We start from the raw sequence: 26,545 nt of genomic DNA, 5'->3' as shown, positions 1-26,545 counted from the left end.
GCCCAAAACCAACCCATTGACAACCCTAATTGAAAATTTTAAATAATGTGATACTGAATATAGTTTTAAATTTATAATATTTAATTTAAATTATTAAGTTAGTTTAATTTGAAATAAAAAAATCCTAATATGAAATTTTAACCTTTCCTAAATTATTAAGAATCTTGTAGTTTAATTAGCATCTCTAGATATTTTAAACTTTTAAGGTAAATTTTTAGGATGCAAATTCTATCTTCTCTTGTTAAAACTTAAAAATAAAAAATAATGATAAAAAAAAATCAACTTGTGTTATTTTTGGTCAATAACGACTAAAGAAAAGTACTAACAATTACACCTCGAAAGCTAAAGTCCAAATAATTAAACATCGAAAGTGCAAGGACGTTGTAAGTTTGTAACATAAAAGGGGGCCCCGAGAACATAGCAAAGTGTTCACATGGTCCAACAACACGTGATTCCTAAAAATATTATACAAACTACAAAGTAGCTAGGGTTGGAAAAAAAATAGTACAATATATATATATATATATATGTGGTAAACAATAGTACAGTATATATATAATAATATGCTTTACCTTGTGTTGCTACTTGCCAACAATATTCTCGACAACCTTTTTACTACCATTTACAAACACAAGCATGGAACAGCTGTTCACTATCCTCAAGATTGAAGAGTTGCAAAAGCCAATTTCGTGACAATGACCAAAAAAATCTAGCACTACAATTTTTGTACAGTAACTTTGTTACAACTATGATATTGCATATTGTGAACGATGAAGAAAAAATAATAAATAGTTACTCACATTCTATCACATCAAAAATGTGCCAAAAGTCTTGACCTAAATAAGTTAGACACCATAACAAGAATAAGTAGATCTCCTCACAAATATCATTTCAATCATTTAAGCATACCCAACAGTTTCTCCTATTAGTTCTTTCAAATTGGAATGTGTCAACATGCTGCATTGCTTCTTTTTTTTTTTTTTTTTTTCCTTAATTCAATAATTAGAGAAAAGTAAATTTGAATCTAGATATCTTTATTAAAAACATAAGACATGCAAGTTGAGTTTAGTTTACAAGGCTCTTAACAATGTGCTATTTTAATTTATTTTCCCAAGTGTGTCATGCTACTCTTGGACTCCTAGCCCCTTTAAAGCCAAGGGCCAAGGCCCAAGAGTGACGGTGTAAACATTAGGCAATTGGGTGTCTGATAAATGCCTGGTCTATTATTATGGACTTGTGATGAGGCTTTGGGCTCCTAGGCCTGGATTTCCTTGGCCCAAATATTATACAGTAAATCCCAGTCTAATTGGCCTATCTAAGGCTAATTTAGTCATTCTGTTCCCATTAAAAATTTGACCTAACCCTAACCTGTCTATACGTATAAATACCATGTTAGATTCCTCCTCTACTTTTTGATTATTTGCTTTTAATTTCTCTTAAACAAGGAGCATTTTTTTTTTTAACCAGCGTGAGTGATTTCTTGGTAATCAGGTATTTTTTTTTTTTCTCTAATCTTCTTTGTTTTATGTTGCTGTACATTAATTGTTATTGAACTTTTATGATTGCTTTTAATTGATTGTGAGGCAAATAACAAATTGAAATATTAGAACATAGGTTGTTTGGATTAGGATCTCGAGGTTTTTTATTATTATTTTATTTTATTTTTTAAGCAAAATCTTTTAAATTCAAATCATATATACTGTTAAATTTACACCAACAATTTTAGATTAATGATTTAAAAAAAAAAATTCAAATCCAAACACAATATAAAATTTTTAAATGAATATTTTTCTCTCTTTTTTTCCCCTAGAAATTGGTACCAGCATCTCAACCGTGCTGTTGAATTTTATTTCAACCCAATTTTGCATCAACTTAGAAATTAAATTATTTATTATTTATTTAATATTTCGTTTTGTAATTGTAATTTTTAAATGTATTTAATTATTTTCTCAATCTTTTTTATTTTTTATTTTGTTGTTATGTAGCTCAACTGGTATCCCGCACACCTCCTCCTCTTTTTCATTAGGACGGATTTAGCCATTGATTTTTCTGAAAATGGCAATTACTTCCTGCCAACTCTTTGCCACGTTTTGTGAATTCCAACTTTATTTGATTGAATTTTTTCCCCCTCAGGCCTCAACTAGCCAAAATTACTCTATTAAATAAAAAAACAAGTTGGTTTTTGAATTTGGGGAAAGAATCAGACTGACATAAGAGCTAATTAATTCAGCGAATCCCAACCGTGTAATTCTCGGATTTTGAAAACCCAGTAAGAGTAAGGTGTACATGTTTTAGTAACCAAAAAACAATAAAGAGGTCTTGAAAATTGACGAATTTTTCCGAGATATGAGGCCTGCATAATTCCTCTTTCCACCAAATTTCTTTAACCATATAGCAATCCCATAGAGCATGGATGCCGTCTTCAGTGTAATCCCGGCAGAAATCACAAGTGTCATTTGTGATTAATTTCCTGCGGCAAAGGTTCTTTTTTGTTGGTAGTGATTCAGAGGATGCTCTCCAAAGAAAATGCTTAATTTTATTTGGGATATTAAGCCTCCAAATATTAATCCAGAGCTCTCTGTGGGCAGATGCATTTGATGGGCCAGGTTGGTTATTGGTTGCTGTCTTAGCTAGGAGTTGATACGCTGACTTCGTGGAGTATATTCCATTCTTTGACTCAGCCCAAACTCTGACATCAGCTGATTGCCGAGAACTTAATGGGATGCTAAGGATCTCCCTAGCTTCAAACGGAAGGAATTCATCTTTGAACCGAACTTCATCCCAACTTGCTCCATTTTCTGTCAACAAAGCACAGACTTTGGTGATGTTCTCGATCCTTTCCCCCCAAAAATTCTTCCCAATTGGAATAAAGTTTGTTAAAGGTGATGTTCTCGATCAAATTCTCAGTGACATATTAAATGCCTAATGTCAAGAAAGGTGGGGAAAAAAACTAAAACTAAAACCCGACAATATTAATGTCATTTTTTTTATAAACTTGAAGAAATGATGTATTATTGAATGCTTAATTCCTAATTAACAATCTCGTAGTTTAATTAGCATCTCTAGATATTTTAAACTTTTAAGGTAAATTTTTAGGATGCAAATTCTATCTTCTCTTGTTAAAACTTAAAAATAAAAAATAATGATAAAAAAAAATCAACTTGTGTTATTTTTGGTCAATAACGACTAAAGAAAAGTACTAACAATTACACCTCGAAAGCTAAAGTCCAAATAATTGAACATCGAAAGTGCAAGGACGACGTAAGTTTGTAACATAAAAGGGGGCCCCGAGAACATAGCAAAGTGTTCACATGGTCCAACAATACACGTGATTCCTTAAAATATTATACAAACTACAAAGTAGCTAGGGTTGGAAAAAAAATAGTACAATATATATATATATGTATGTATATGGTAAACAATAGTACAGTATATATATAATAATATGCTTTACCTTGTGTTGCTACTTGCCAACAATATTCTCGACAACTTTTTTACTACCATTTACAAACACAAGCATGGAACAGCTGTTCACTATCCTCAAGATTGAAGAGTTTGCAAAAGCCAATTTCGTGACAATGACCAAAAAAATCTAGCACTACAATTTTGTACACTAACTTTGTTACAACTATGATATTGCATATTGTGAAGGATGAAGAAAAAATAATAAATAGTTACTCACATTCTATCACATCAAAAATGTGCCAAAAGTCTTGGCCTAAATAAGTTAGACATCATAATAAGAATAAGTAGGTCTCCTCACAAAAATCCTCTCAATTATTTAAGCATACCGAACAGTTTCTCCTATTAGTTCTTTCGAATTGGAATGTGTCAACATGCTGCATTGCTTCTTTCTTTTTTCTTTTTCTTTTTTTCTTAATTCAATAATTAGAGAAAAGTAAATTTGAATCTAGATATCTTTATTAAAAACATAAGACATGCAAATTGAGTTTAGTTTACAAGGCTCTTAACAATGTGCTATTTTAATTTATTTTCCCAAGTGTGTCATGCTACTCCTGGACTCCTAGTCCCTTTAAAGCCAAGGGCCAAGGCCCAAGAGTGACGGTGTAATCATTAGGCAATCGGGCGCCTGATAAATGCCTGATCTATAATTATGGACTTGTGATGAGGCTTTGGGCTCCTAGGCCTGGATTTCCTTGGCCCAAATATTATACAGTAAATCCCAGTCTAATTGGCCTATCTAAGGCTAATTTAGTCATTCTGTTCTCATTAAAAATTTGACCTAACCCTAACCTGTCTATACGTATAAATACCATGTTAGATTCCTCCTCTACTTTTTGATTATTTGCTTTTAATTTCTCTTAAACAAGGAGCATTTTTTTTTTTTAACCAGCGTGAGTGATTTCTTGGTAATCAGGTACTTTTTTTTTTCTCTAATCTTCTTTGTTTTATGTTGCTGTACATTAATTGTTATTGAACTTTTATGATTGCTTTTAATTGATTGTGAGGCAAATAACAAATTGAAATATTAGAACATAGGTTGTTTGGATTAGGATCTCGAGGTTTTTTATTTTTATTTTATTTTATTTTTTAAGCAAAATCTTTTAAATTCAAATCATATATACTGTTAAATTTACACCAACAATTTTAGATTAATGATTTTAAAAAAAAAATTCAAATCCAAACACAATATAAAATTTTTAAATGAATATTTTTCTCTCTTTTTTTCCCCTAGAAATTGGTACCAGCATCTCAACCGTGCTGTTGAATTTTATTTCAACCCAATTTTGCATCAACTTAGAAATTAAATTATTTATTATTTATTTAATATTTCGTTTTGTAATTGTAATTTTTAAATGTATTTAATTATTTTCTCAATCTTTTTTATTTTTTATTTTGTTGTTATGTAGCTCAACTGGTATCCCGCACACCTCCTCCTCTTTTTCATTAGGACGGATTTAGCCATTGATTTTTCTGAAAATGGCAATTACTTCCTGCCAACTCTTTGCCACGTTTTGTGAATTCCAACTTTATTTGATTGAATTTTTTCCCCCTCAGGCCTCAACTAGCCAAAATTACTCTATTAAATAAAAAAACAAGTTGGTTTTTGAATTTGGGGAAAGAATCAGACTGACATAAGAGCTAATTAATTCAGCGAATCCCAACCGTGTAATTCTCGGATTTTGAAAACCCAGTAAGAGTAAGGTGTACATGTTTTAGTAACCAAAAAACAATAGAATAATGAAATTAGTTTTTGTATCAATTTCAAATGGCTGTATGGATGAATGAAATGTTTTGTACATGTTTTAGTTTTTTTTTTTTATAAATACGATAGCACTGGAACCTTTGATGAGCGTAGTAGTATAATGATTGCACTTTATTATCTGATTAAGATATTAATGAATTTCTCTTTTGTGTTATTTGGATTCTATTTCAAATATTTTATTAGAAAATAAAATACTTTACTAATTATATTAAATAAAAATGAACATACCATGATGGTGACTAATGATAATTCTTTTGTAAGAATCATCTTGTTTACTTCTTTGATCAACAGCTGTGCAAAATGAACACTGACGTGAAGCATGCGATTGTGACGAAAGTTGTTGGTAGGACAGGATCAAGAGGGCAAGTTACTCAAGTGAGAGTAAGGTTTACGGACGATGCAAACCGCCAAATTATGAGGAATGTCAAGGGACCTGTTAGAGAAGGTGATATCCTTACTCTTCTTGAGTCAGAAAGGGAAGCAAGAAGGCTGCGTTGATGGTCTTTTTTTTTTTTTTTTCTATGGTTCAAATTTTTAGTATCTACGAACATTTTGTGAGAATGGATACTTTGTTTGGGATTCTATGGCAGATTTTATTTTAGAATAAATGCTATGTAGTTGGTTTAAAGTTTAAACAAGCATGTTTTGATTTTTGCTGTAGTAAACCATTTATATCTGGATTTTGATTATATATTCCTATGCTACTTTAGTTATGCAATTTCTTATATTTATGCTTCTCATGAGTTATGAAGATGAATTAGCTTTGTTCATTTGCTGACCTAAGTGCGAAGTCAATTTTTTGTAGATTTCATTTCTTCGCAACTTTTAAGGCTCATTATAAAGATCAAGGACCTTATATTATGTAGCAAGTTCTTGAGGTTTATGAGAATGAGTAATAAGGATTTAATCCCAAACTCTTTTATTTTACCAAGTCATCTGCAACCACCTTGGTCATGTAAGGAATGCCTCTTCTTCATAGAGCCCTTGATCTTAATAGAGCGTGTCATGGTTTGTGATTCATGCTAAACGCCGAGCTCTGAAATTGAAGTATTTTTTGGCTCTATAAAAAGTTTTATTTTATTTTATTTTATTTTTGTTTGTGTTGTGACCAAAAAGTAAAAGAAAAAACATGAACAAAAAGGAATGCTTTTAGATGAATATGTTTTATATATTGACATACTAGGCTGATCCAACCAATATTTCAAAAAGAATCAGTTTGGTCATTTTATATATTGACCTACTAGGTTGATCCTACCAACATTATAAAGAAAATAAGTTTCGTCAATCTTCACTTTGTAGAGAATCCATTACTTTGACTTTGTAGTGAAATGAAGAGGATTCAGATTCTTTTGTGTTCCTGTGAAAATGTGACACTACCCGTGTGCAATACATAGGGGGAATTACAAATTTGATTATATAAGTTACAAATTAATGTGTAACTTTCAATTTGACCAAAGTGAATCGAAATGGACCAAATTAGACCAAAGTGAAATGAATAAATCAAACTTGACCAAAGTGGGTTGAATTGCTTTGAAGTGGACTGAATAGACCGAAGGGACCAAAATAGACTAAATTACACCGAACTGACCAAATTAGACCAAAATGGTCCGTAATGCTGCTTTTAGATATTATGTTGATATAAATTAAAAAAGATAAAAAGAAAATGTAAGGAATTAATGTGGTCCAGGCTCCAGCCTTAGATGCCAACATCCACATTGGAAAGCCTTTGATAATAACTATGAGGTGTTGTGTATTACAATCAACCCATTAAAGCGTACTTATATTATGCTAAATCCTAGATTAACAATACTTGAACTATAAGTGAGACTAGGAATATTGCTTTGCTTGACTACAAGTAAGACTCAGATTACGCTATTGCAGAATTTTTTTGATATTTTTCCCTTCCACGGCCACAGGATGCAACTACTCCAAACAATTTTTGATAATTCAATTCATTTTCCAAAGCTCTATTTCTTGGGGTGAGGAGCAAATGATGATATTATAAAAATTTAAGCCCATGCTCAACCCCCCAACATTATTGATACCAGGTGGTAGGTGGATTTTCTTCCAGCTACCTTAACAATTCACAGAGAACAAACCATGGAGCTTCTTCTAGGTGCAGTACATCTATTTAGTTTGCTTTCGTAGCAGCTGGAATCTGACCAAATTAACTGGATTATCATTGGCTTGCCTTTGAAGACAAATCCGTTGACTATATTCTGCAGCCAGAGGTTAGAATGGCATGATCATTACAACTTAAGCACAACGGCGAGATTATTACAAGAAAAAGAGAGATTTCCTTTAGTTGTAAGATTAACTGTACATACTACTCTCAATTAGTGAATGCTTCAAAACTAAGATATTTTTACAAGCCTAGTGCATCAGTATCAACGATCCTCATGGTAAAATACATTGTGTAAAAAAAAAAAATTTCGTCTTAGTGTTCCTAGATATATTACTTTAGATTGTGACATGAAATTTATTAATCATTTTTTAAGTACAATTTGGACGCTCCTGCCTCCATCCCAAATTGATGGTCAAACAAATTTTTTGAATTAATCTCTTGGAAACTTGTTGAGAAGTTTAGTAAAAGGGCATTTAAGGAAATGAGATTTGTCATTTAACGAGTTGAGTTTGCTTATAATAGCTCAATCAATCGATCGATGAAATAAAACCTCCATTTGAAGGTGTCTGGCAGAAATCCACATAATTTCTGGGTCTCTTATCTTTGTCAATTCAAGCAAGAGTGAGTATGGAAGTTGAAGGGTTTGGAGTACAAAAATAAAGGCATTATATGAACAAGTTCAATAACAATTGAAGCCATCCTAAAATTTACCAGTCCAGAGTTGAAAGTTGATGCTCATAGAAGAAGCTTGGGGTTCAAAGAAGGTGGTTTGATTATCGTTTATTTGTATAAAGAGTACTTATAACGTGTTCAAGCAAAGAAAGTTTGGTCTTTGCCGAGTATTGAATAAGTTGAGACCAACTACATTTCGCACAGAGCTACCAAAAGATTCTCAATAGTCAAACTTTTAATGTGAGGAATCTCTTTCCTTATATTGTGGAGATGAAGAGAAAATAACATCAAAGCCAGTAAACATTCAATGCCATCTTTCTAGTTCACCACAAGAGCCGATTGATGTACAATCTATCACTTGTAAACGTAATCACTACTAACCGTAGCACAAATACTTAAACATTTGGTGCACTAATCTTGGTGTTCCTAGATACATTACTTCCTAGATACATTACTTTAGATTGTGATATGAAATTTATTAGTCATTTTTTTAGTACAATTTGGAAGTTCCTGCCTCCATCCCGAATTGATGGCCGTACAAATTTTTTGAATAAATCTCTTGGAAACTTGTTGAGAAGTTTAGTAAAAGAGCATTTAAGGAAATGAGATTTTTCATTTATCGAGTTGAGTTTGCTTGTAATAGCTCAATCAATCGATCAATGCAATAAAACCTCCATTTGAAGGTGTCTGGCAGAAATCCACATAATTTCTGGATCTCTTATCTTTATCAATTCAAGCAAGAGTGAGTATGGAAGTTGAAGAGTTTGGAGTACAAAAAATAAAGGCAGTATAAGAACAAGTTCAAGAACAATTAAAGCCATCTTAAAATTTACAAGTCCAAAGTTGAAAGTTGATGCTCAAAGAAGAAGCTTGGGGTTCAAAGAAGGTGGTTTGATTATGGTTTATTTGTATAAAGAGTACTTATAACGTGTTCAAGCAAAGAAAGTTTGGTCTTTGCCGAGTATTGAATAAGTTGAAACCAACTACATTTCGCAGAGAGCTACCAAGAGATTCTCAATAGTCCAACTTTCAATGTGAGGAATCTCTTTCCTTATATTGTGGAGATGAAGAGAAAATAACATCAAAGCCAGTAAACATCCAATGCCATCTTTCTAGTTCACCACAAGAGTCGATTGACGTACAATCTATCACTTCTAAACGTAATCGCTACTAGCCGTAGAACAAATACTTAAAACATTGGGTGCACAGCGTTTTGAAAGGATTTGACGGGAATTCTGGCATTTTACTCTGAATTTTTAAAAATTTTGGCAATATGCCCCTTTTTTGAAAGGTTTGTTGGTTCCTCTCTCTCTCCAAATTGTCCACATTAAGCTAAAGGGGATGAAATTCCAAACACTAGCTGGACCATCGCCAACAGAAAAATAATATGCAGGTGTTTACTAAAAAATTTAAGATAAAAGTAGTCATCAGTTTTGTCACATGAAAATATTATTTTCTAAAGAATATGAGCTCAAATCGAAACACAATTTTAGCTATGTTTCGTAATCTGTATACACGATACACGATACGTAAAAAAGTCAATGCATAAATTTGCAACCAACTTGAATTGGTGCAAGTTAATTATTTGTGTCCAAACAAGTCAAACCCTTTTTGACACAACCCATTTAACTCATATAATTAAATACATGTGTGTTTTAGTTAACTCAATTAGTAAAATTTTTTATAATTAAATAAGAGATTTGTGGTTTAAATCTTGCCTACACCAGAAATCAATTAATATCTTGTTTTAATGTTAAAAAGCAATCATAATAAGGCAAATACTATATATTCAAATTTTATCATATTTATCACAATACAATATAATATAGCATTATATATATATATATATATATATATATATATAATTTTAATGTGAGGAATCTCTTTCCTTATATTGTGGAGATGAAGAGAAAATAACATCAAAGCCAGTAAACATCCAATGCCATCTTTCTAGTTCACCACAAGAGTCGATTGACATACAATCTATCACTTCTAAACGTAATCGCTACTAGCCGTAGAACAAATACTTAAACATTGGGTGCACAACGTTTTGAAAGGATTTGACGGGAATTCTGGCATTTTACTCTGAATTTTTAAAAATTTTGGCAATATGCCCCTTTTTTGAAAGGTTTGTCGGTTCCTCTCTCTCTCCAAATTGTCCACATTAAGCTAAAGGGGATGAAATTCCAAACACTAGCTGGACCATCGCCAACAGAAAAATAATATGCAGGTGTTTACTAAAAAAATTTGAGATAAAAGTAGTCATCAGTTTTGTCACATGAAAATATTATATTCTAAAGAATATGAGCTCAAATCAAAACACAATTTTAGCTATGTTTCGTAATCTGTATACACGATACACGATACACGATACGTAAAAAAGTCAATGCATAAATTTGCAACCAACTTGAATTGACGCAAGTTAATTATTTGTGTCCAAACAAGTCAAACCCTTTTTGACACAACCCATTTAACTCATATAATTAAATACATGTGTGTTTTAGTTAACTCAATTAGTAAAATTTTTTATAATTAAATAAGAGATTTGTGGTTTAAATCTTACCTACATCAGAAATCAATTAATATCTTGTTTTAATGTTAAAAAGCAATCATAATAAGGCAAATACTATATATTCAAATTTTATCATATTTATCACAATACAATATAATAAAGCATTATATATATATATATATACACATATAATTTGAAAAAATTTATTTATTACTTGCAAGCTTTGAGCTTAGAAAAGCTCCCATGATATGAATGTTAACAGTTTTAGCAATTTTGTAATGCATTTACCCATCCATTAGTAATCGATGGCTAATAATGAAATTGCTTGTCCCTAACAAAGTAAAATATAATGGTGAGAGCTTTGTGGCTTAATTGGTATTTTTTAGCATTTCTAATTTAGACATTTAGAGTTCAAATTTATTCACCTCAATTATCGATGTATTAAAAATTTTTAAGCAAAGTATAACTAAAAAAAAAAATCCTCTTAGGATAGTTTTGTAGCAGCTCTACAATTTTGGTAGTGCTTCTATAGGTTGTACCAATTAGTGCATTCCTTGTCTTTCTCCTTTGAGAGAGAGAGAGAGAGAGAGAGAGAGAGATCTTCATTTAGCTTTACACCTCATTAAAACTTTGCATTTATATCAATATATTAATTACTTGCCAGATGTTAATGTGTTAAAAAGTTTCATTTTAAATATAAATTATCAAATTTTATACTAAAGTAAGTAAAAAATCTTTCAATTGAACTAATGAAATTTTTGAAAACATAAATGATCCCAAACTTAGAGAAATAGGTTAGGCTCCAAACATATTTGAAGCTATCTTGTTCTAACTTATTATGTGGCAACTAAAGACACATTTCATGTGTAGTTTTAGTGACAAGAATTTTTTAATGAATCAATGCCTTTTTAATCGCCACATAACAGGTTAAAAAAATAGATTTAAACATGTTTGATGTCAAACTTTATCAAATATTTAACAAATATAAAAGCACATTTTATAATAAAAAATAGAATTACGAAAAAAAAGAAAGTTATATCTCTATAACTATTAGACCAATTTTTTTTTTTTAGAGCATCATTGAGCTAATTCAAATATTTAGAGGGGGCAACTCTTATTTTTATAAACTAAAATTTGAAATCATTAAAATAATTATATATATATATACACATATATATATATATATATTTAAAGTTTTCAAAATTTTGAGAGCCCATGACCCCCACCCTTCAACATAGGTGCGGTTTGGATAGCTGAAACACGCATTAGCGTTTTGCGTTATCAGCTTTATTTTTTTTATTTTTTAAACCAGCGTCTGTTGCATTGTTCACATGACATGAACAGTGCAATTAGACCAATGAACAGTAATTTTTTTTATTAATTTTTTTATTATTTTCAGTTTTCAACAAAATAAACTATATCTAAACGGATCCATAGTACCGCCTTTGGTGATAACAATTATTTGGAACTCAACGGAGGTCCCAATACCTATTCTATTTCCAAGAAATCGTCTTTCAACGCTTTTGTTATTGAACAAATCTCAGAATAATGCTTATTGCGATTTTTGGAGAGCTACCCCATTATATGATCCTATTATGTGTTTTCTTGAATAGGTTTTAGCACTTTTTATTATGAAAAAAAAAAAAAAAACACTACGTGGCATTCACTTTAGCATCCAATCAGCATAAACAGATTATTTTAATCTTCTCATTTGCCACCTCTTTTTTCTTTTTCATTTTTTTTTTCTATTCACCACTTAATCACTATTTTGACACAATAACAAAATATTTAAATTTAATTAAAATGGCACATTTGAAAGGTTACTATGAATTATTTTGAAACATGAGACAAAGGCTGAGGACCAAAATAGTAATTAATCCAAAATAAATAAAGTGAAGTAAAAAGGAGGGAAGAGAAAATTAACGAAAAATAAGAGAATTAACTTGATTTGGAGCATACTTCTATTACAAAAAAAGTACTTCAAAAAATCATGATTTACGTTAATATATTTAACAAGTATTATATATTTTTTTTCAAGTCAAACAAGTATTATATTATATTATATTTTTTTTCCAAGTCAAGACTCTAAGGGATAAATCTTTTAGAATAGATTTTCATAGTATAGTGTAATATAGTATAGTGACATTTTATCCCTTGAAAGCATGAGCATGCAAGGAGCTTGACAAATATGACTATCAATTTACATGTCCTAAAGTAAATAATTGATCATACACTTTAGACCCATTCAAATTGATGGATCCGGCTTTTATCCAATGGCGAATGCCATTAGATACGTTTGATTACGGACACGTATCCTCTTTTGAATCCGAAATTCAACGTGTCCAGTGGCAGTTGCCACTGGGCACAAGCCACTCCCCAAATTGATATTATAGTCACATGGATGCATAGTGATTATGTTCTATTACTTAATATTTCTTTTCAGATCTTTGTTATAAAGAATGTTTCTCTCTCTCTCTCTACAGCCACATGTAGGCGCAGGCACATCTAATTAGAATGATTGGAATAAAGTTTTGTAAAGGTGATGTTCTCGATCAAATTCTCAGCGGAAGCGGGATGACCAAAATTATGGGAGGAAGAAACAAAGCGGCAACACTCAACAGTGGGCTAATGTCCCGTCGGAGATGGCACCCACACCACATTACATTACATACACATTGCATTTTTGCATTTTTGAAGTTGGTGGTCGGTGCAATCTCCTCTTGACCAGTGTCACCATTGAAGGCAAATGTTATGTTGAACCAAGTTGCGCAAGCCTAATCTACGCAAATTGTGTGCAATTGTTTAATAAGGATCATGAAATATAATATTCTTCACTTTAAAAAAGATGGAAAAAAAAGAAAGAAAAAAAGAAATGGAGCACAGTTTAGACTTTATTATTATTATTTTTTTATTTAGTACCTATAGGTTATACATACTATCTCATCATTGAAAATATGGCTCTTCAAGCTTCTTGGCCAACCGACCCAACCGATCTATTGCAACCCAATCTAACATCTTAGGTGGTCGGCTGTAGGCCTCAACCCTTAGAAACCAAATTTAACGGGTCAAGTGATAGGTTTCCTCATCTAAAACCTAAGCAATCCAACTTGATCGATAAGCACTTAAAATAAGGCCAAATATACATAGATTCAACAACATTCAGGCCATCCTTCTCTTAGATTCGATCATGTTTGCTTAGATCTCCACTCAAATTCAAAAGATCTACTCTCAAATCCAAAAGTCAACTTTTCTTCGCTTGGATTGACAAAGATCTACTCTCTAATGCCTACTGTTGCTCTATCAATTTTGACCGAGCCAACTAATCATCCTTTTGAGCTCAATTTGACTCGACTTGAGGTGATTGGCGGTCGGCTGTGGGTCTTGTCTTCTTTCACCCGACCTAAGCAGAACAGGTTTGAAATAAGCCCAAAAACGACCAATTGACAACCTTAATTGAAATTTTAAATAATGTGATACTGAATATAGTTTAAAATTTACAATATTTAATTTAAATTATTAAGTTAGTTTAATTTGAAATAAAAAATATCCAAATATGAAATTTTGACCTTTCCTAAATTATTAGTGACACATTAAATGCCTAATGTCAAGAGAGGTGGGAAAAAAAAAAAAACAAAAACAAGAACCCGAGGATGTTAATTAATGTATAAACTTGAAGAAATGATGTATTATTAAATGCTTAATTCCTAATTAAGAATCTTATAGTTTAATTAGTATCTCTAGATATTTTAAACTTTTAAGGTAAATTTTTAGGATGCAAATTTTGTCTTCTCTTGTTGAAACTTAAAAAATAAAAAATAAAGTTAAAAAAAAAAATCAACTTGTGTTATTTTTGGTCAATAACGACAAAAGAAAAGTACAAAATAGTAGCAATTACACCTCGAAAGCTGAAGTCCATAATTAAACAACAAAAGCATCAAGGACGTTGTAAGTTTGTAACATAAAAGGGGGCCCCGATAACATAGCAAAGTCCAAAGTGTTCACACTGTCCAACAATACACATGATTCCTACAAATATTATACAAACTACAAAGTAGCTAGGGTTGGAAAGAAAGAGTATAGTATATATATATATATATAATAATATGCTTTACCTTGTGTTGCCACTTGCCAACAATATTCTCGACAACCCTTTTACTACCATTTACAAACACAAGCATGGAACAGCTGTTCACTATCCTCGGAATTGAAGAGTTGCAAAAGCCAATTTCGTAACAATGAGCCAAAAAAAATCTAGCACTACAATTTTTTACAGTAACTTTGTTACAACTAAGATATTGCCGGTGGTGAACGGTGAAGAAAAAATAATAAATAATAAACAGTTACTTATATTTTATCACATCATAAATGTGCCAAAAGTCTTGACCTAAATAAACTAGATATTATAACAAGAATTAGTAGGTCCCTTCACAAAAATCATCTCAATCATTTAAGCATATCCAACAGTTTCTCCTATTAGTTTTTTCGAATTGGAATGTGTCAACGTGCTGCATTGCTTTTTTTTTTTTTCTTAATTCAATAATTAGAGAAAAGGAAATTTGAATCTAGATATCTTCATTAAACACATAAGACATGCAAGTTGAGTTTGAGTTTACAAGGCTCTTAACAATGTGCTATTTCAATTTTTTTCCCAAGTGTGCCTTGCTACTCTTGGACTCCTAGTCCCTTTAAAGCCAAGGGCCCAGGCCCAAGAGTGATGGTGTAATCATTAGGCAATTGGGTGTTTGATAAAATGCTTGATCTATTATTATGGACTTGCGATGAGGTTTTGGGCTCCTAGGCCTGGTTTTCCTTGGCCCAAGTGTTATACAGTAAATCCCAGTCTAATTGGCCTATCTAAGGCTAATTTAGTCATTCTGTTCCCATTAAAAATTTGACCCAACCCTAACCTGTCTAAACGTATAAATACCATGTTAGGTTCCTCCTCTACTTTTTGATTATTTGCGTTTTTAATTTCTCTTAAACAAGGAGCATTTTTATTTAACCAGCGTGAGTGATCTCTTGGCAATCAGGTACTTTTTTTTTTTTTTCCTGTAATCTTCTTTGTTTTATGTTGCTATACATTTTTATGTTGCTATACATCTGGGCCTCGGCCCTTTGCTCATCATTTTAGTTCGTAAATAAGCCCATTTCTGCTTGGTAGGCAGACTTTTAAAAACTTGGCCCATTTTATTTTTGGACCAACCTTGGCCTAGGTGCTTTAAAACTCAGATCAAGATCCTTTTGAAATCTTATAATAACTCTACTCTAAAGTTAGATTTATTAAAATCTCTAAAACAACAATAAACTTTACCAATTAAAGTAGTTAAAACCTACTATCTTAAAGTTCTTAAAACCTTAATTATTTTATTAACCATTATAATAACTTTATCCTAAAGTTCTTTTTAGGGTAGAGTTATTATAAGATTTATTAAAATCTTTAGGACAATAATAAACTTTATCAATTAAATTAACTAGAACTCACTTTCTTAAAGTTCTTAAAATTTTAATTATTTTATTAATCATTTTATTAACAGTACATGTCAATTTTGAACATGTATCTTAATTGAGCTGAGTCAACACACTAAAACACTAGACCCAAGCCCAACCCCGGCCTCCGATTTCCCTCACCCTTTGACATACTTTATTAATGGCCTGTCTCAAGGTTTTTTTTTTTTTTTTGGGTCGGTCTTAAAAAAGTTTGGGCTTAGCTCTGTCACAGTTCAAGCATTGGGCTAGCCTCGGCCCGTTTGAAATTCCAACTGTTTAAGCGCATCAAACTGGAAAACTGTTGTGTGTCGCACAGAGCTGAAACCTGAAACTGAAACCCCTGCTTACTAGGGTTTTCATCTCCACTCTCTCTCCTTCTCTGTGAACACCCACACCATAAAAATGCAAACTTTGAATTAAAAGGAACAAAAAGATGGCATTTTGGTGCAGAATCAACCGGTTCAAGCTCAAGCACCTTCCAAATCAAATTGTTCAAAGATACTACCTTGGCAATTCAAATGCTTCACACACCAACCCATGTGTTGCAGAAAAGCCTTATTGGGTGATTCACAGTGGACCCGTTAGCTTTTGCAACAATGTCAGGTTTTTTGCTGCACCAGTTCAGGTAATGATCTGGGTTTGGTAGTTTGCTGATTATTTGAGAATTTTACTTTAAGGAAAAAATAAAATAAAAATCAGTAACTGGGTATTGGGTATTTTGTATTTTTTGTTTTCTGGGTTGGATTCAATTATTTGTGTTATGGTGTAGTTTGTGGATCACTTGGCGTTTGGTGTAAATGTCTTTTTTCTTTTTTGGAGGGGGTGGTTGGTTTTTATGGGCAGTTGCAGATGCATAATTGAATTCAGCTTGTGTGCTGTGTAATGGATATATGAGAGTGTGAATTGTTAATCATTTGGGGAATCAAATTTAATTTTTGGTGATATTAGCATTTAGATGATATGTGTTATATGATGTATTATTCTTGAACTTTCAGGCTGCAAAGAAGGAAAAGAGGGACACAAGTGGGCCGCGTTTGAATGGCCAAATCCAAGCCCCTTATGTTAGGCTTGTGGCAGAGGAAGGTATATCAGTTGGGAATGTTTTGTAATAGATTTATCGTATATGTCCATGTTATAATGTTTCTTGATGGTTTTGAGATTGATGTTAAGTAGAAAAATGTATTGTTCTAGTGCTTGATATGCCTGTTAAAGAAAATGATGGCTACACACACGCATATATTTTCTGATAAGTAAAATGATGACTACATTGTAAAATGTCGAAAATTCAAATAGGGAGGATATGGTGTTTATAGTCGTAAGAGAAAGAAAATTAGTGTTCATCCCTGCTGTGACTATTCTTTATTTTTTTCTCAGCAGGGCAATGCAAATAGAAACTACACTATACTTTAAAAAGAAAAAAAGAAAAGAAAAAGAGAAGAGACTTTGCTATTACAAACTACACATTGTATCATACTAAGAATTTATCACAAGAAGTTATGACCAGTCTTGTAATTCTTTGGCTTTTAGCTATCTACCCATTAGGAGAGACTCAGAGATTCAAAGACATTCAGTCATTCTAAAACAGATTCAGTGGTATTGTGATAGTGAGCCAGGCTTAGGCGTAGATGACCACTGTGAATATGAAAGAGATGACTGAAATAAGTTAATCTAAAGTTTTGTATTTCAATGAAATATTGAGCCATACATGCCGCATTTTACTAAATGCTAAACAGTTTTTTTTTAATATAAGTAACTAACTGCTAAACAGTAGTTGGGGAAGATAACAATTCCATGTATTTTGGTCAATGTAAGAGCGTGTAGACTTTTGTTAGGGTCATTCTTAATATATGATTATGCGCAGGGCTTAAAGAATATTTCAAATTTGAGGATGGTAAGACTGTAGTAGTCTCAAGACAGGAGGCACTGGAATGTGGCAGGAAACTCAAGCTCGATTTAGTGGAGGTAAAATATTTCAAATTTGTGACCATGATACTTGTAAAGAGATATCATGAATGTGATAACTGTGAAAAGAGAGTGCTGGATGTCTGTGGTTGTATTTATATGTGCATAATCAAAGGCATACATGAATAGGTGAATAAAGGGTTAAGTAATACCTTTCATAGTCTTTTATTTTAATTTTTTTTTTGATTTCCCAAAAGAACCAGGTTCATGTCCCAGTAATGGAATTTTTGCAATTCTCCCTTCTTTTACCTGTCATTTTTTTTATTAGCATAAATTTTTGCAGTCTTTTTTATCTGGTTTTTCTTCTTACTTTGTTTATGTTCTATGAATGACAATAAAAGTTCTCTGGGTCATGTATTCTGTGTTTTAGATTTAGTCCATGAAAAACTTGCATTAAGAAACAAATACCAAGGATCTTATGAGCACTATTGAGTTGTTTTTAGGGGTAATAAGCAAAATAGCAAATATTCAAATCAGCCTTGGAGTAGCTTCTGTTACTTGTTAGGCTGAGGGTGTGTGTAATGAGCATACATTGTTGCTCTATATTGTTTTAGTTAATCCATAATAGCTCTTCTTCTTTTCTTTTCTTTTTTAGGTAATAATAGTAATATTAATCAAGAAAAAACAAAGAGAGAAAATACATGGTGTTCATGATAGTGAACACAAGCAGAAACAACAAAAAGCAACGAAGGAAAAAACTCAAGGAACCAGTCTAAGAGAAGAAAGAAACTCTATAATCGAGGAACAATTAGAAGAGCCCCAACACCTAGACCAATCAAAGAGAGTTCTCAAGCATAAAGTTTGTAATTGAACCAGTGATTTCTTAGTAGCCTAAAAAGTGCGCTGATTTCTTTCTGTCCAAACAATCCACATCAAACAGCCAGGAATCATATTCCATTTGTCTGAATTAAATTTCCTCAGCCAATGGCTCCAACAAAACATCATACTTTCCACAGAACCTGGCATAACCCATTGGATCCCGAAGATCTGAAGCATATGCACCCACAATGAGTGAGCTATAGGAGAATAGATGAGGAGACGATCCACAGATTCCTCATTGCAGCCACACATACAACACCGATTCGCCAAAGAGAAACCCCTAAGCATGAGATTATCCAAGGTAAGGATTTGACAATGAACTACCGTCCACAAAAAGAAAGCCACCCTTTTAGTAACCTTAACTTTCCAAATACCCTTCCAAGGAAAACTAGAAGTAGAAGCACCCTGAATCTTATTGTAATAGGGCCGAATATCAAACTTACCATTCTTATTAAGGCACCAGTGGGAACTGTTACACCCAACACCCCTAGGAATCCGAAATTGAATAAAAGCAAGGAAAGAGAAGGCAGCTTCTAATTCCTTATAGATCTTACTTATCCTAAGAAATAATGTTACTCCATTATAGATCTTTCTTTAAGGAAATTGTAATGTTATTCTACTTAGTTGTGAATTCCCTGGTATGATACCTAAGGAAATCTAAGGAATGTTGGGTTGTTGGCAATACTGATATACATGAGCATTTTATTGAGTGAGTTGGGTTGGGTACCATAAGCAACACTCATATTCTGTGCTCATTTAATGTGGGAGTTGAAAATGCTTAGTAGGAATTTATCATGGGAAAAAATAATGGACTTAGTCTCACATTAACGAGAAAGAAATAAAAGTCAGCCTAGATAAGGTGATTTACACCCTAACATTTTAGATTTGGAGATGATATTTGCCCATGGTGCCCAAAAGGGTGGCATTTGTCATGTGAACAGCAGCTTGGGGTAGGATTTATATGTTGGACAATCTTTGGTTCTACGCACTCTTTTTGATTGGTCCAAAGCTTGGGGTTTAACACAATGTTCTTCCATTTTTGAGTTCCTAGCTTCTTAGATCTTTTACTTGATATTCTTGTACATTGTTGATGCTTTGTGTTCATCATTGCGAACATGAAGTTTTTGTTTATTTAATATTAATAAAACAGCACTACTTACCTATTCAAAAAAAAAAAAAAAAATTGTGCCCATGGTTGTGTTCTTAATCCTGATGCCAGGTGTTATATTCTACTTGACATGTGTAATTTGAATAATTTCGCCAACGTTTCACTTGTGACCAACTTGACAATGCACCCTGCCTTGCCCTGATTAAATTGCTTCCTTGCCCAACCCCACCCCATCATGGGATGCAAGTAAATCTGCTAAAGTTTTTTTTATTATCTTTGCCAAGAGCGTTGTAGCTCAACTGGTTAGCACCTCTTGGTTTTTTCAAGACATCCAAGGTTCAATTAAAGGTAGAGAGGTAGTGGGTGTTCTTTTGTATGCTACCTATGTAATTTACTCAGTTTTTGAACCACATTTGTTAATTCCACTACTATCTTGGATAATATCTACATTTTTTTTCCCAAAATAATTTTGTGTAATGGTTCCTGTGAAAATGAGACAAAGAATGTCCTTTGAACACCATTATTGATTTCCTTTATTGGTTTTTTTAAATATGCATTGGACTCTAATGTGTTTAGCCATGCATCTATTAATGCTTGGAGCAAATGCCCTGGTCAGCGTCTATGTGAAAGTGGAGCTATTAGCGCTTAATAACTTTAGCTTTTGAGACAAGAAGTTTGTTTAGCAGATTCTGGGATGCTCAATCTTTTAATTTCTGTAATTTATTAAACTACCTTTATGTTTCTTATCTCTGTTCTGCAAACTCAATTTTGTTTTGTTTACAGGTTCAAAGAACTGCTAATCCACCTGTCTGTAAACTCATGGACTACCATAGAGAAAAGTACAAAAAACAGTTGAAGGAAAAAGACCGTGCTAAAAGCAAGGTACGTTACATTGTAGATTTGTGCCTTTGGGTTGGATCTTGCTGAAATTAAGCCAACGAAATTTTTTTGGACTAAAACCACAACTTTGTTATTGTTTTCTTTGGCCTGTAGCTTTGGTACAGCCAATTCCCATTGATGTGAGAAGTGATAAAAAAATGTTTATTTTAATTTAGGTTTATTTAATTTTGGAAGTCAATTGTATTTCAATTAAAACGAGGTTTTGTAAATCAATTAGAATTAGAATTAGGGTTTTGTTCAAGTAGTCTATATAAACACAATATTATACTCCTATGGAGAAGGTAACAATTTGATTGATTAATAAAATTTCTCTTGGAGTTTTCTAATGGTTTGGTGCTTACTCCGACCAACCCTAGGTGTTGCATCCTAGAGCTTTTGTTGGTGCACTCCGTTTGCTTCTTGTCACATATGAGAATGGTGATTGGAGAATCAAAGCATCAATCTTGTGGATTGTAGACAGTTTCCATTAGAAATAACTTTTTAGAAGTTTGGATGTTTACCCCTTCCCCAATGAGCTGTGCTTCAAGTAGCATCTTGTCCTTCTATAAAAACAATATGTAGGGTAAAGTCATGAGGTGGTGTGTGTACAACTTACTGGTTAGGGGCTTTGATTTCGTTGATTGGTGTATTCTGTGTCGCTGTAATGGGGAGATAGTGGATCATCTATTGTTACACTGTAGAAAGGCTCACCGTCTGTGGAGCTTTGTCTTTAGAACTTTTGGGATTTTGTGGGTTCCCTCATGTTCGGTGGCAGATTCCTCTTTGGTTGGTGGAATTGGTTGGGGAAGCACTCATCTAACATTTGGAATTTAGTTCCGTTGTGTTTGATGTGGTGTATTTGGAGGGAACGTAGTCGGCAGACCTTTGAGGACTTAGATAGATCCGATGACCAGTTGCTTGCTCTTTTCGCTGGTTCCCTTTTTGATTGGTCTAGGGTTTGGGGATTCACATCTAGTGATTCTCTCTCTTTGTTCCTTAGCTCTCTTTGTCTTTGTAGTTAGTTTTTCCTTTCTGTTTCTGCTTTTCTTTCTTTTTTGTAATTTCTGTTTTGCTCTAGTTTGCATAAAGCAGTTTTTTGAATATACTTATTTCTTACTTATCAAAAAATAATAATAATAAGAAAAAGGATAAGCCTCAACTTGTAATTGACCTTATTTAGGATCAAATAATTCAACAAGTTATACTGGGAGATGCTCCAAACTTCCTATTGCAAGTTGATTTATAATGATATATCTGAAGGTCCCAAAATCTAGTTGTCATCTCCTTGACTAATGTTTTGCATTTTAAAATTTTTGGAAGCTTTGGAGCAACAGATAATCATCCATTGTTTTGACCAGTTTTTTTGATGACATAGAGTCTCATCAACGCAGGGCCCTTTGGACCAGATTATTATTTTTTTAACCAGATTCTTCTGATTGCTATCCACAAATTTTCAGTTTTGTACATTGTATTTGTTTTGCACAATACTTTGCTTAAAGATTCAAAATTTAGTGGCTGAGTAAGTTACAATTATGCATTTCATAAAATGTGATATGGGCTATATATATAAGGTTGTGTATAGATGTAGCTTGAGCAATTTCCTTGGTACAATTCCTATCTTCTTTGCAACTGACAGTTGTCACCTGGTAGAACCTAGGGAATTTGATTGTCAAGTTCAGTGTTCGTAAATTAATTGGGAAGATATTGTAAACTATTTTAGAAATGATAAGTACCTTTTTGGGAGGAAATATTGATGCTTAACATCAACTGAGCAGAGCATGCCTTTTTTATTCTTGGTTTCTCATGCTTTTGTTGATGTATATGTATGGTTCTGGGGTTCTTGACTGCTTACAAAATGGTGATATTATTGAAAGGTTGGTTAGCAGTTCACAAAATTTAAACTTAGTCATAGGACTACATGATGTAAAGTTCAAAAAGTTCCAGAAGTTCTATTTGTTAAATTTCCATTTATGAAGCAAGGGAAAAAAAAGAGAGAAAGCGTTTGGTGCAGTCATGTAGATTCTAGATAGTTGGTCTCAGACTCTTGCACTTATGTTAATATTTCGCATTTCCATAGGAGAAACTGTAAGAGATTTAGTTTTGGTCCTGTACATCTAAATATTGTTTGTTAATATATTATCATTTTCTTTTACCTATAAAAAAAATCTTATTTGCTATTGTTATAATAGTTTAACTTTTTGGAATGCATTGAATATGCAGTCTGAGGTGTCTTTGCGAAAAGGAGACTGCAAAGAAGTTCGCTTCTCAGGCAAAACTGTAAGTTCTTTCTTTGAACTCTGACTTCTTATTTTCCTTGTGCCATATCACATACTTCCTGAAACTCATCTTAACTGTTTCAGAAATAAATAAAAACATGCTGGCAACAATTTAATATTTTCACATTAATAATGGTATTGATGCTGTGAACACAATTTTGTAAAGAGCTTGAACAATTGAGAACAATATGGACGATACAATTCAAGGAAGTGATCATTGAATTCTCTTCACTCAATGTGTCAACTCAACTGTGTTCTGGGTGCTTGTCAATTGATAACAATCTGCTTTGATTTCTGGGATTTCCATTTGTTTATGTTATCGATGATTTGAGTGTTCCTTTTATTTTGTTTGCCTGGTCTCTGAAAACCTGGCTGGGTCATAGATGTACCCACTAACCCAGCTACCCAAATGTATGACTTGCAATGCAAAAAGGATACAAAATGAGAGGAATATAAGGTCAAAAGATAAACTAACCATGGTTACATCATTGATTTTAAAAGAGTGAGTGAAAAGCATGATGATACAACATACCCACTGCTACTCTTTTCAGGAACTAAAGGACTTAAAGATGAAAGCAGATCAAATTAAAAGACTGATGGAGCGTGGTTACCGGGTGAAGGTACATTCTTTCATTTCTTTAATTATTCTCTGGTTATTGATGTTTAGATACTCTGATGATATTTTGGTATATTGTAGCTGATTGGGTGCTATCTTGGGTTGCATGCTGATATCTATGCCACCTTCTCTTTAATGTTAGAGTTTCATTGAGTTGCTGGCATTAGAAGGAGAGACAAATTCACTGGTTGTTTCATGCATCATACCTTTTTTGTTAAAATTTACTGATCATCAGATTCTTCTCAGAAATTCTGTATTCTGGGCTCTTAACAAATTCGTCCTTTTTATCAGAAATTTTAAATACAATATGGATTTGTTAAATTGCAGATGTATGAAGAGGCTGACTCAACCAATTTAAGAAAAAAAAAGGGCAAAGTGTGTCTTAGATATCACAGGCAAACAAAATTTCCATACAATTACTACTTCTTTCTTCTTTTTTGTGTGTGTGGATGGTTTATTTTTTTGGGGAGCGGGGGATTGGCAAAGTGTGAAACTAATGGATTCTCAAAGCTCAGGGAGTAATACAATAATGTTTATCTGCAAAAGGAATAAAAAGAAATTAAGAACTGATACAACAACATACTAGCAGTAATCCACTCATTCTTCATTCTTATGCATGTATATTTACCAATAAAAGTTGTCTTATTCTACCAAGTGCATGTGTGATTTAGGTGTCTGTCCTCAAATTCTTTCAACTAATGTTACCAAATTAACAATTAAGTGCTATTATAATAGTTAATTGTCTTCTGTGGATCTGAAACAGTGCAGGGCAATGGGTAAAGAAGATCAGGACTTGGGTGGATTGCTATCTCGTGTCTCTGCTTTGGTATGGCCAAATCCTTTGATTTTTCTCACAGCTTCATGTTTGAATCATTAATATGCACTTTTTGTGTTTTCTTTTTTACTTTCCCACTGTTATTTATGAACAACATTCTGCAGATTGAAGATGTGTGTATTGTAGAAAGTGGACCCTTGGTGAGAGAGACAGAGGCACATGTGGTAGTCAGGCATGTCAAATTTGGCATGCCCAAGAAAGGTGGGGGGAAAAAGTTGAAGGTTGTAGGAGATACGAGAGCTAAGGTAGCCACCACTGTACCAGAAGCTGTCAATTCTATTGATTCCACTGAAGAACTGAGTTCTGCTGAATATGACTCAGAAACTGAGGAAGAGATCCTTTCTGAAGAAGTTGACCTTCCTATTCCCTCTTCCATGGAAATTCCAGATGAAAGTTTTGGAGACAAGAAGAATGCTTGGTCAGTTGTTGATGCTGGTGATAATTTTGAAGAAGTATTCCGTCTTGGTGATGATGTGAATGGAGTAACTTCCAGTTTGGATAAACAGTTGAAGACTGCACAAGAAACAGCTTCTCCTTCATCAAATGTCAATGTTTCAGACTTTTTGCACTCCATGGAAGTACCCAAATTTACAAGAGCAGATCTAGTCCCATCCTCCCCATTCTCTCCACAAGGGCCTTCCACTGGGACTGAAAAAATTCACAAAGGAAGTGAACCAAGGAATCAGTTCCCACCTACAAAACCAATAGATAACAGCGGTCCAGGTATGAGGGACTCAGTGAGGTTAGAATCCCAATTTCCAAATTTAAGAAGGCAGACCCCAGTGGATGTGAATTTTTCGCCTTCAGGGGCAGAAAGCAGGCAAGTTGGGACTGATACTACAGTATTTCGAAACTCAAAGCTTCCTCCTAACAACATGCCCAAGCAAGGACCAAGTCTTGGTGCTCCCACTACCCCTGCACCTAGTTATGGCATTTTTAGTTCTCCAACTACACCCAGGGGACAAGGTGTACCAGCAGAAGTTCGTAGGAGCAGGGAAGGAAACCCTCATGATGCTGCCAGGAATCCTGGCACAATAGGGGTTTCACCAAATGAGAACTTGCCCAATTTGAATTCTGATGATAGCCAAAGGCCAGGGCCTGACAAGGGTGGACAAAAGGCATGGGGAGTATTTAGTCGAGGGAGCTCGAATACAATGCCAAACATGACTTCCAAGCCAAATTAGAGGTGCAGAAATATTATTTCCATTATAATGATTATTTCAGTGAATCGATGAGCTCCAGCTCAAACAGTACTTCATTCCCTTATAAGTGCAAGGTGGGGGAGATGAGATTATGGATTGAAGACCTATCCGATGTGTGTGTAATATACTAATAAAAACACTATAGGAAGAAAAGAAGAATATTATTTCCGTAAATATTTGACTTACGGAGTCAAACAAATTTTGGTGATGACTTCTATGTGTCATCTTGAGACGAATAAAAGATTGTGTTGCCTTTTTGTTATGTACAACAATTACTTGGAATGCCTCATCAGAAATTCTTTTAATGTATCTGCATAATATTTATTCGTTCCTTTATATATTCTTGTTTTCGTACAACTTTCCTGTTATGTCCCAACCAACACTGGCAATATATCTTGTCATTCCCCTTTTAGTTAGATCTGTTCTAAGTTCTAACTTCTTTGAGTTATCATCATTTTAGTTAGAGGCGTTCCAAGCCAGAAGATCAAGAACCGTCAGCACCAGAACCTCTTTACAAGTCTTAACCTTAACAATGGTGTCATACAACAATCCAATCATCAAGAACCCTGGATAGGAAGCTGGCAGGAGTGAAGTAGCTAGGACTAGCACTGAATCCTATCACTAAATAAAATTTTCCTACTGATTCTTTGCAATAATTAGGTGACGAATTTTTTCACTCCTACTTTAATTATTGCATAATAAAAGTAGTGTTAATGCTGAGTTCACATGAATGTAATGCTCCAATCACAACTTATCACTTGAAAAAGGCTGTGGAAAAGTTTTTGAGTCTAGCATTGCTTGATTCTGACTCATCACATAATTTCT

At 33.2% G+C, this 26,545-nt stretch overlaps 2 protein-coding genes across 2 annotated transcripts; both read left to right on the top strand.

Moving 5' to 3' along the window:
* The first annotated feature begins 4,300 nt into the window (after positions 1 to 4,300).
* On the top strand, positions 4,301 to 5,918 carry LOC136066034 (small ribosomal subunit protein eS28z/eS28y-like). The gene is made up of 2 exons (XM_065769895.1): positions 4,301 to 4,378; positions 5,519 to 5,918. The coding sequence occupies exon 2, from the start codon at positions 5,528 to 5,530 to the stop codon at positions 5,723 to 5,725; it is 198 nt and encodes a 65-aa protein (XP_065625967.1). The 5' UTR covers positions 4,301 to 4,378; positions 5,519 to 5,527; the 3' UTR covers positions 5,726 to 5,918.
* Positions 5,919 to 16,315: 10,397 nt separating this feature from the next.
* LOC112006299 (translation initiation factor IF3-1, mitochondrial) lies at positions 16,316 to 26,056 on the top strand. The gene is made up of 8 exons (XM_024038581.2): positions 16,316 to 16,648; positions 17,019 to 17,106; positions 17,885 to 17,985; positions 20,696 to 20,794; positions 23,012 to 23,068; positions 23,619 to 23,687; positions 24,447 to 24,509; positions 24,623 to 26,056. Exons 1-8 carry the CDS (start codon positions 16,457 to 16,459, stop codon positions 25,700 to 25,702), a joined length of 1,749 nt encoding a protein of 582 aa, XP_023894349.1. The 5' UTR covers positions 16,316 to 16,456; the 3' UTR covers positions 25,703 to 26,056.
* Positions 26,057 to 26,545: the final 489 nt, after the last annotated feature.

Source organism: Quercus suber, unplaced genomic scaffold (assembly GCF_002906115.3).
Source record: "Quercus suber isolate HL8 unplaced genomic scaffold, Cork oak 2.0 scaffold_28, whole genome shotgun sequence".
Taxonomy (NCBI): domain Eukaryota; kingdom Viridiplantae; phylum Streptophyta; class Magnoliopsida; order Fagales; family Fagaceae; genus Quercus; species Quercus suber.
Note: the sequence above shows the minus strand (reverse complement) of the source record. Positions and strands in the feature narration are given on the sequence as shown.

Bases quoted from the DNA above. Each gene is read 5' to 3' on its own strand.
- LOC112006299 (XM_024038581.2), top strand. From the start codon at position 16,457: ATGGCATTTTGGTGCAGAATCAACCGGTTCAAGCTCAAGCACCTTCCA. The intron at 17,986-20,695 runs GTAAAATATTTC...TTTTGTTTACAG, and splicing joins TCAAGCTCGATTTAGTGGAG to GTTCAAAGAACTGCTAATCC. The intron at 24,510-24,622 runs GTATGGCCAAAT...AACATTCTGCAG, and splicing joins TATCTCGTGTCTCTGCTTTG to ATTGAAGATGTGTGTATTGT.
- LOC136066034 (XM_065769895.1), top strand. From the start codon at position 5,528: ATGAACACTGACGTGAAGCATGCGATTGTGACGAAAGTTGTTGGTAGG.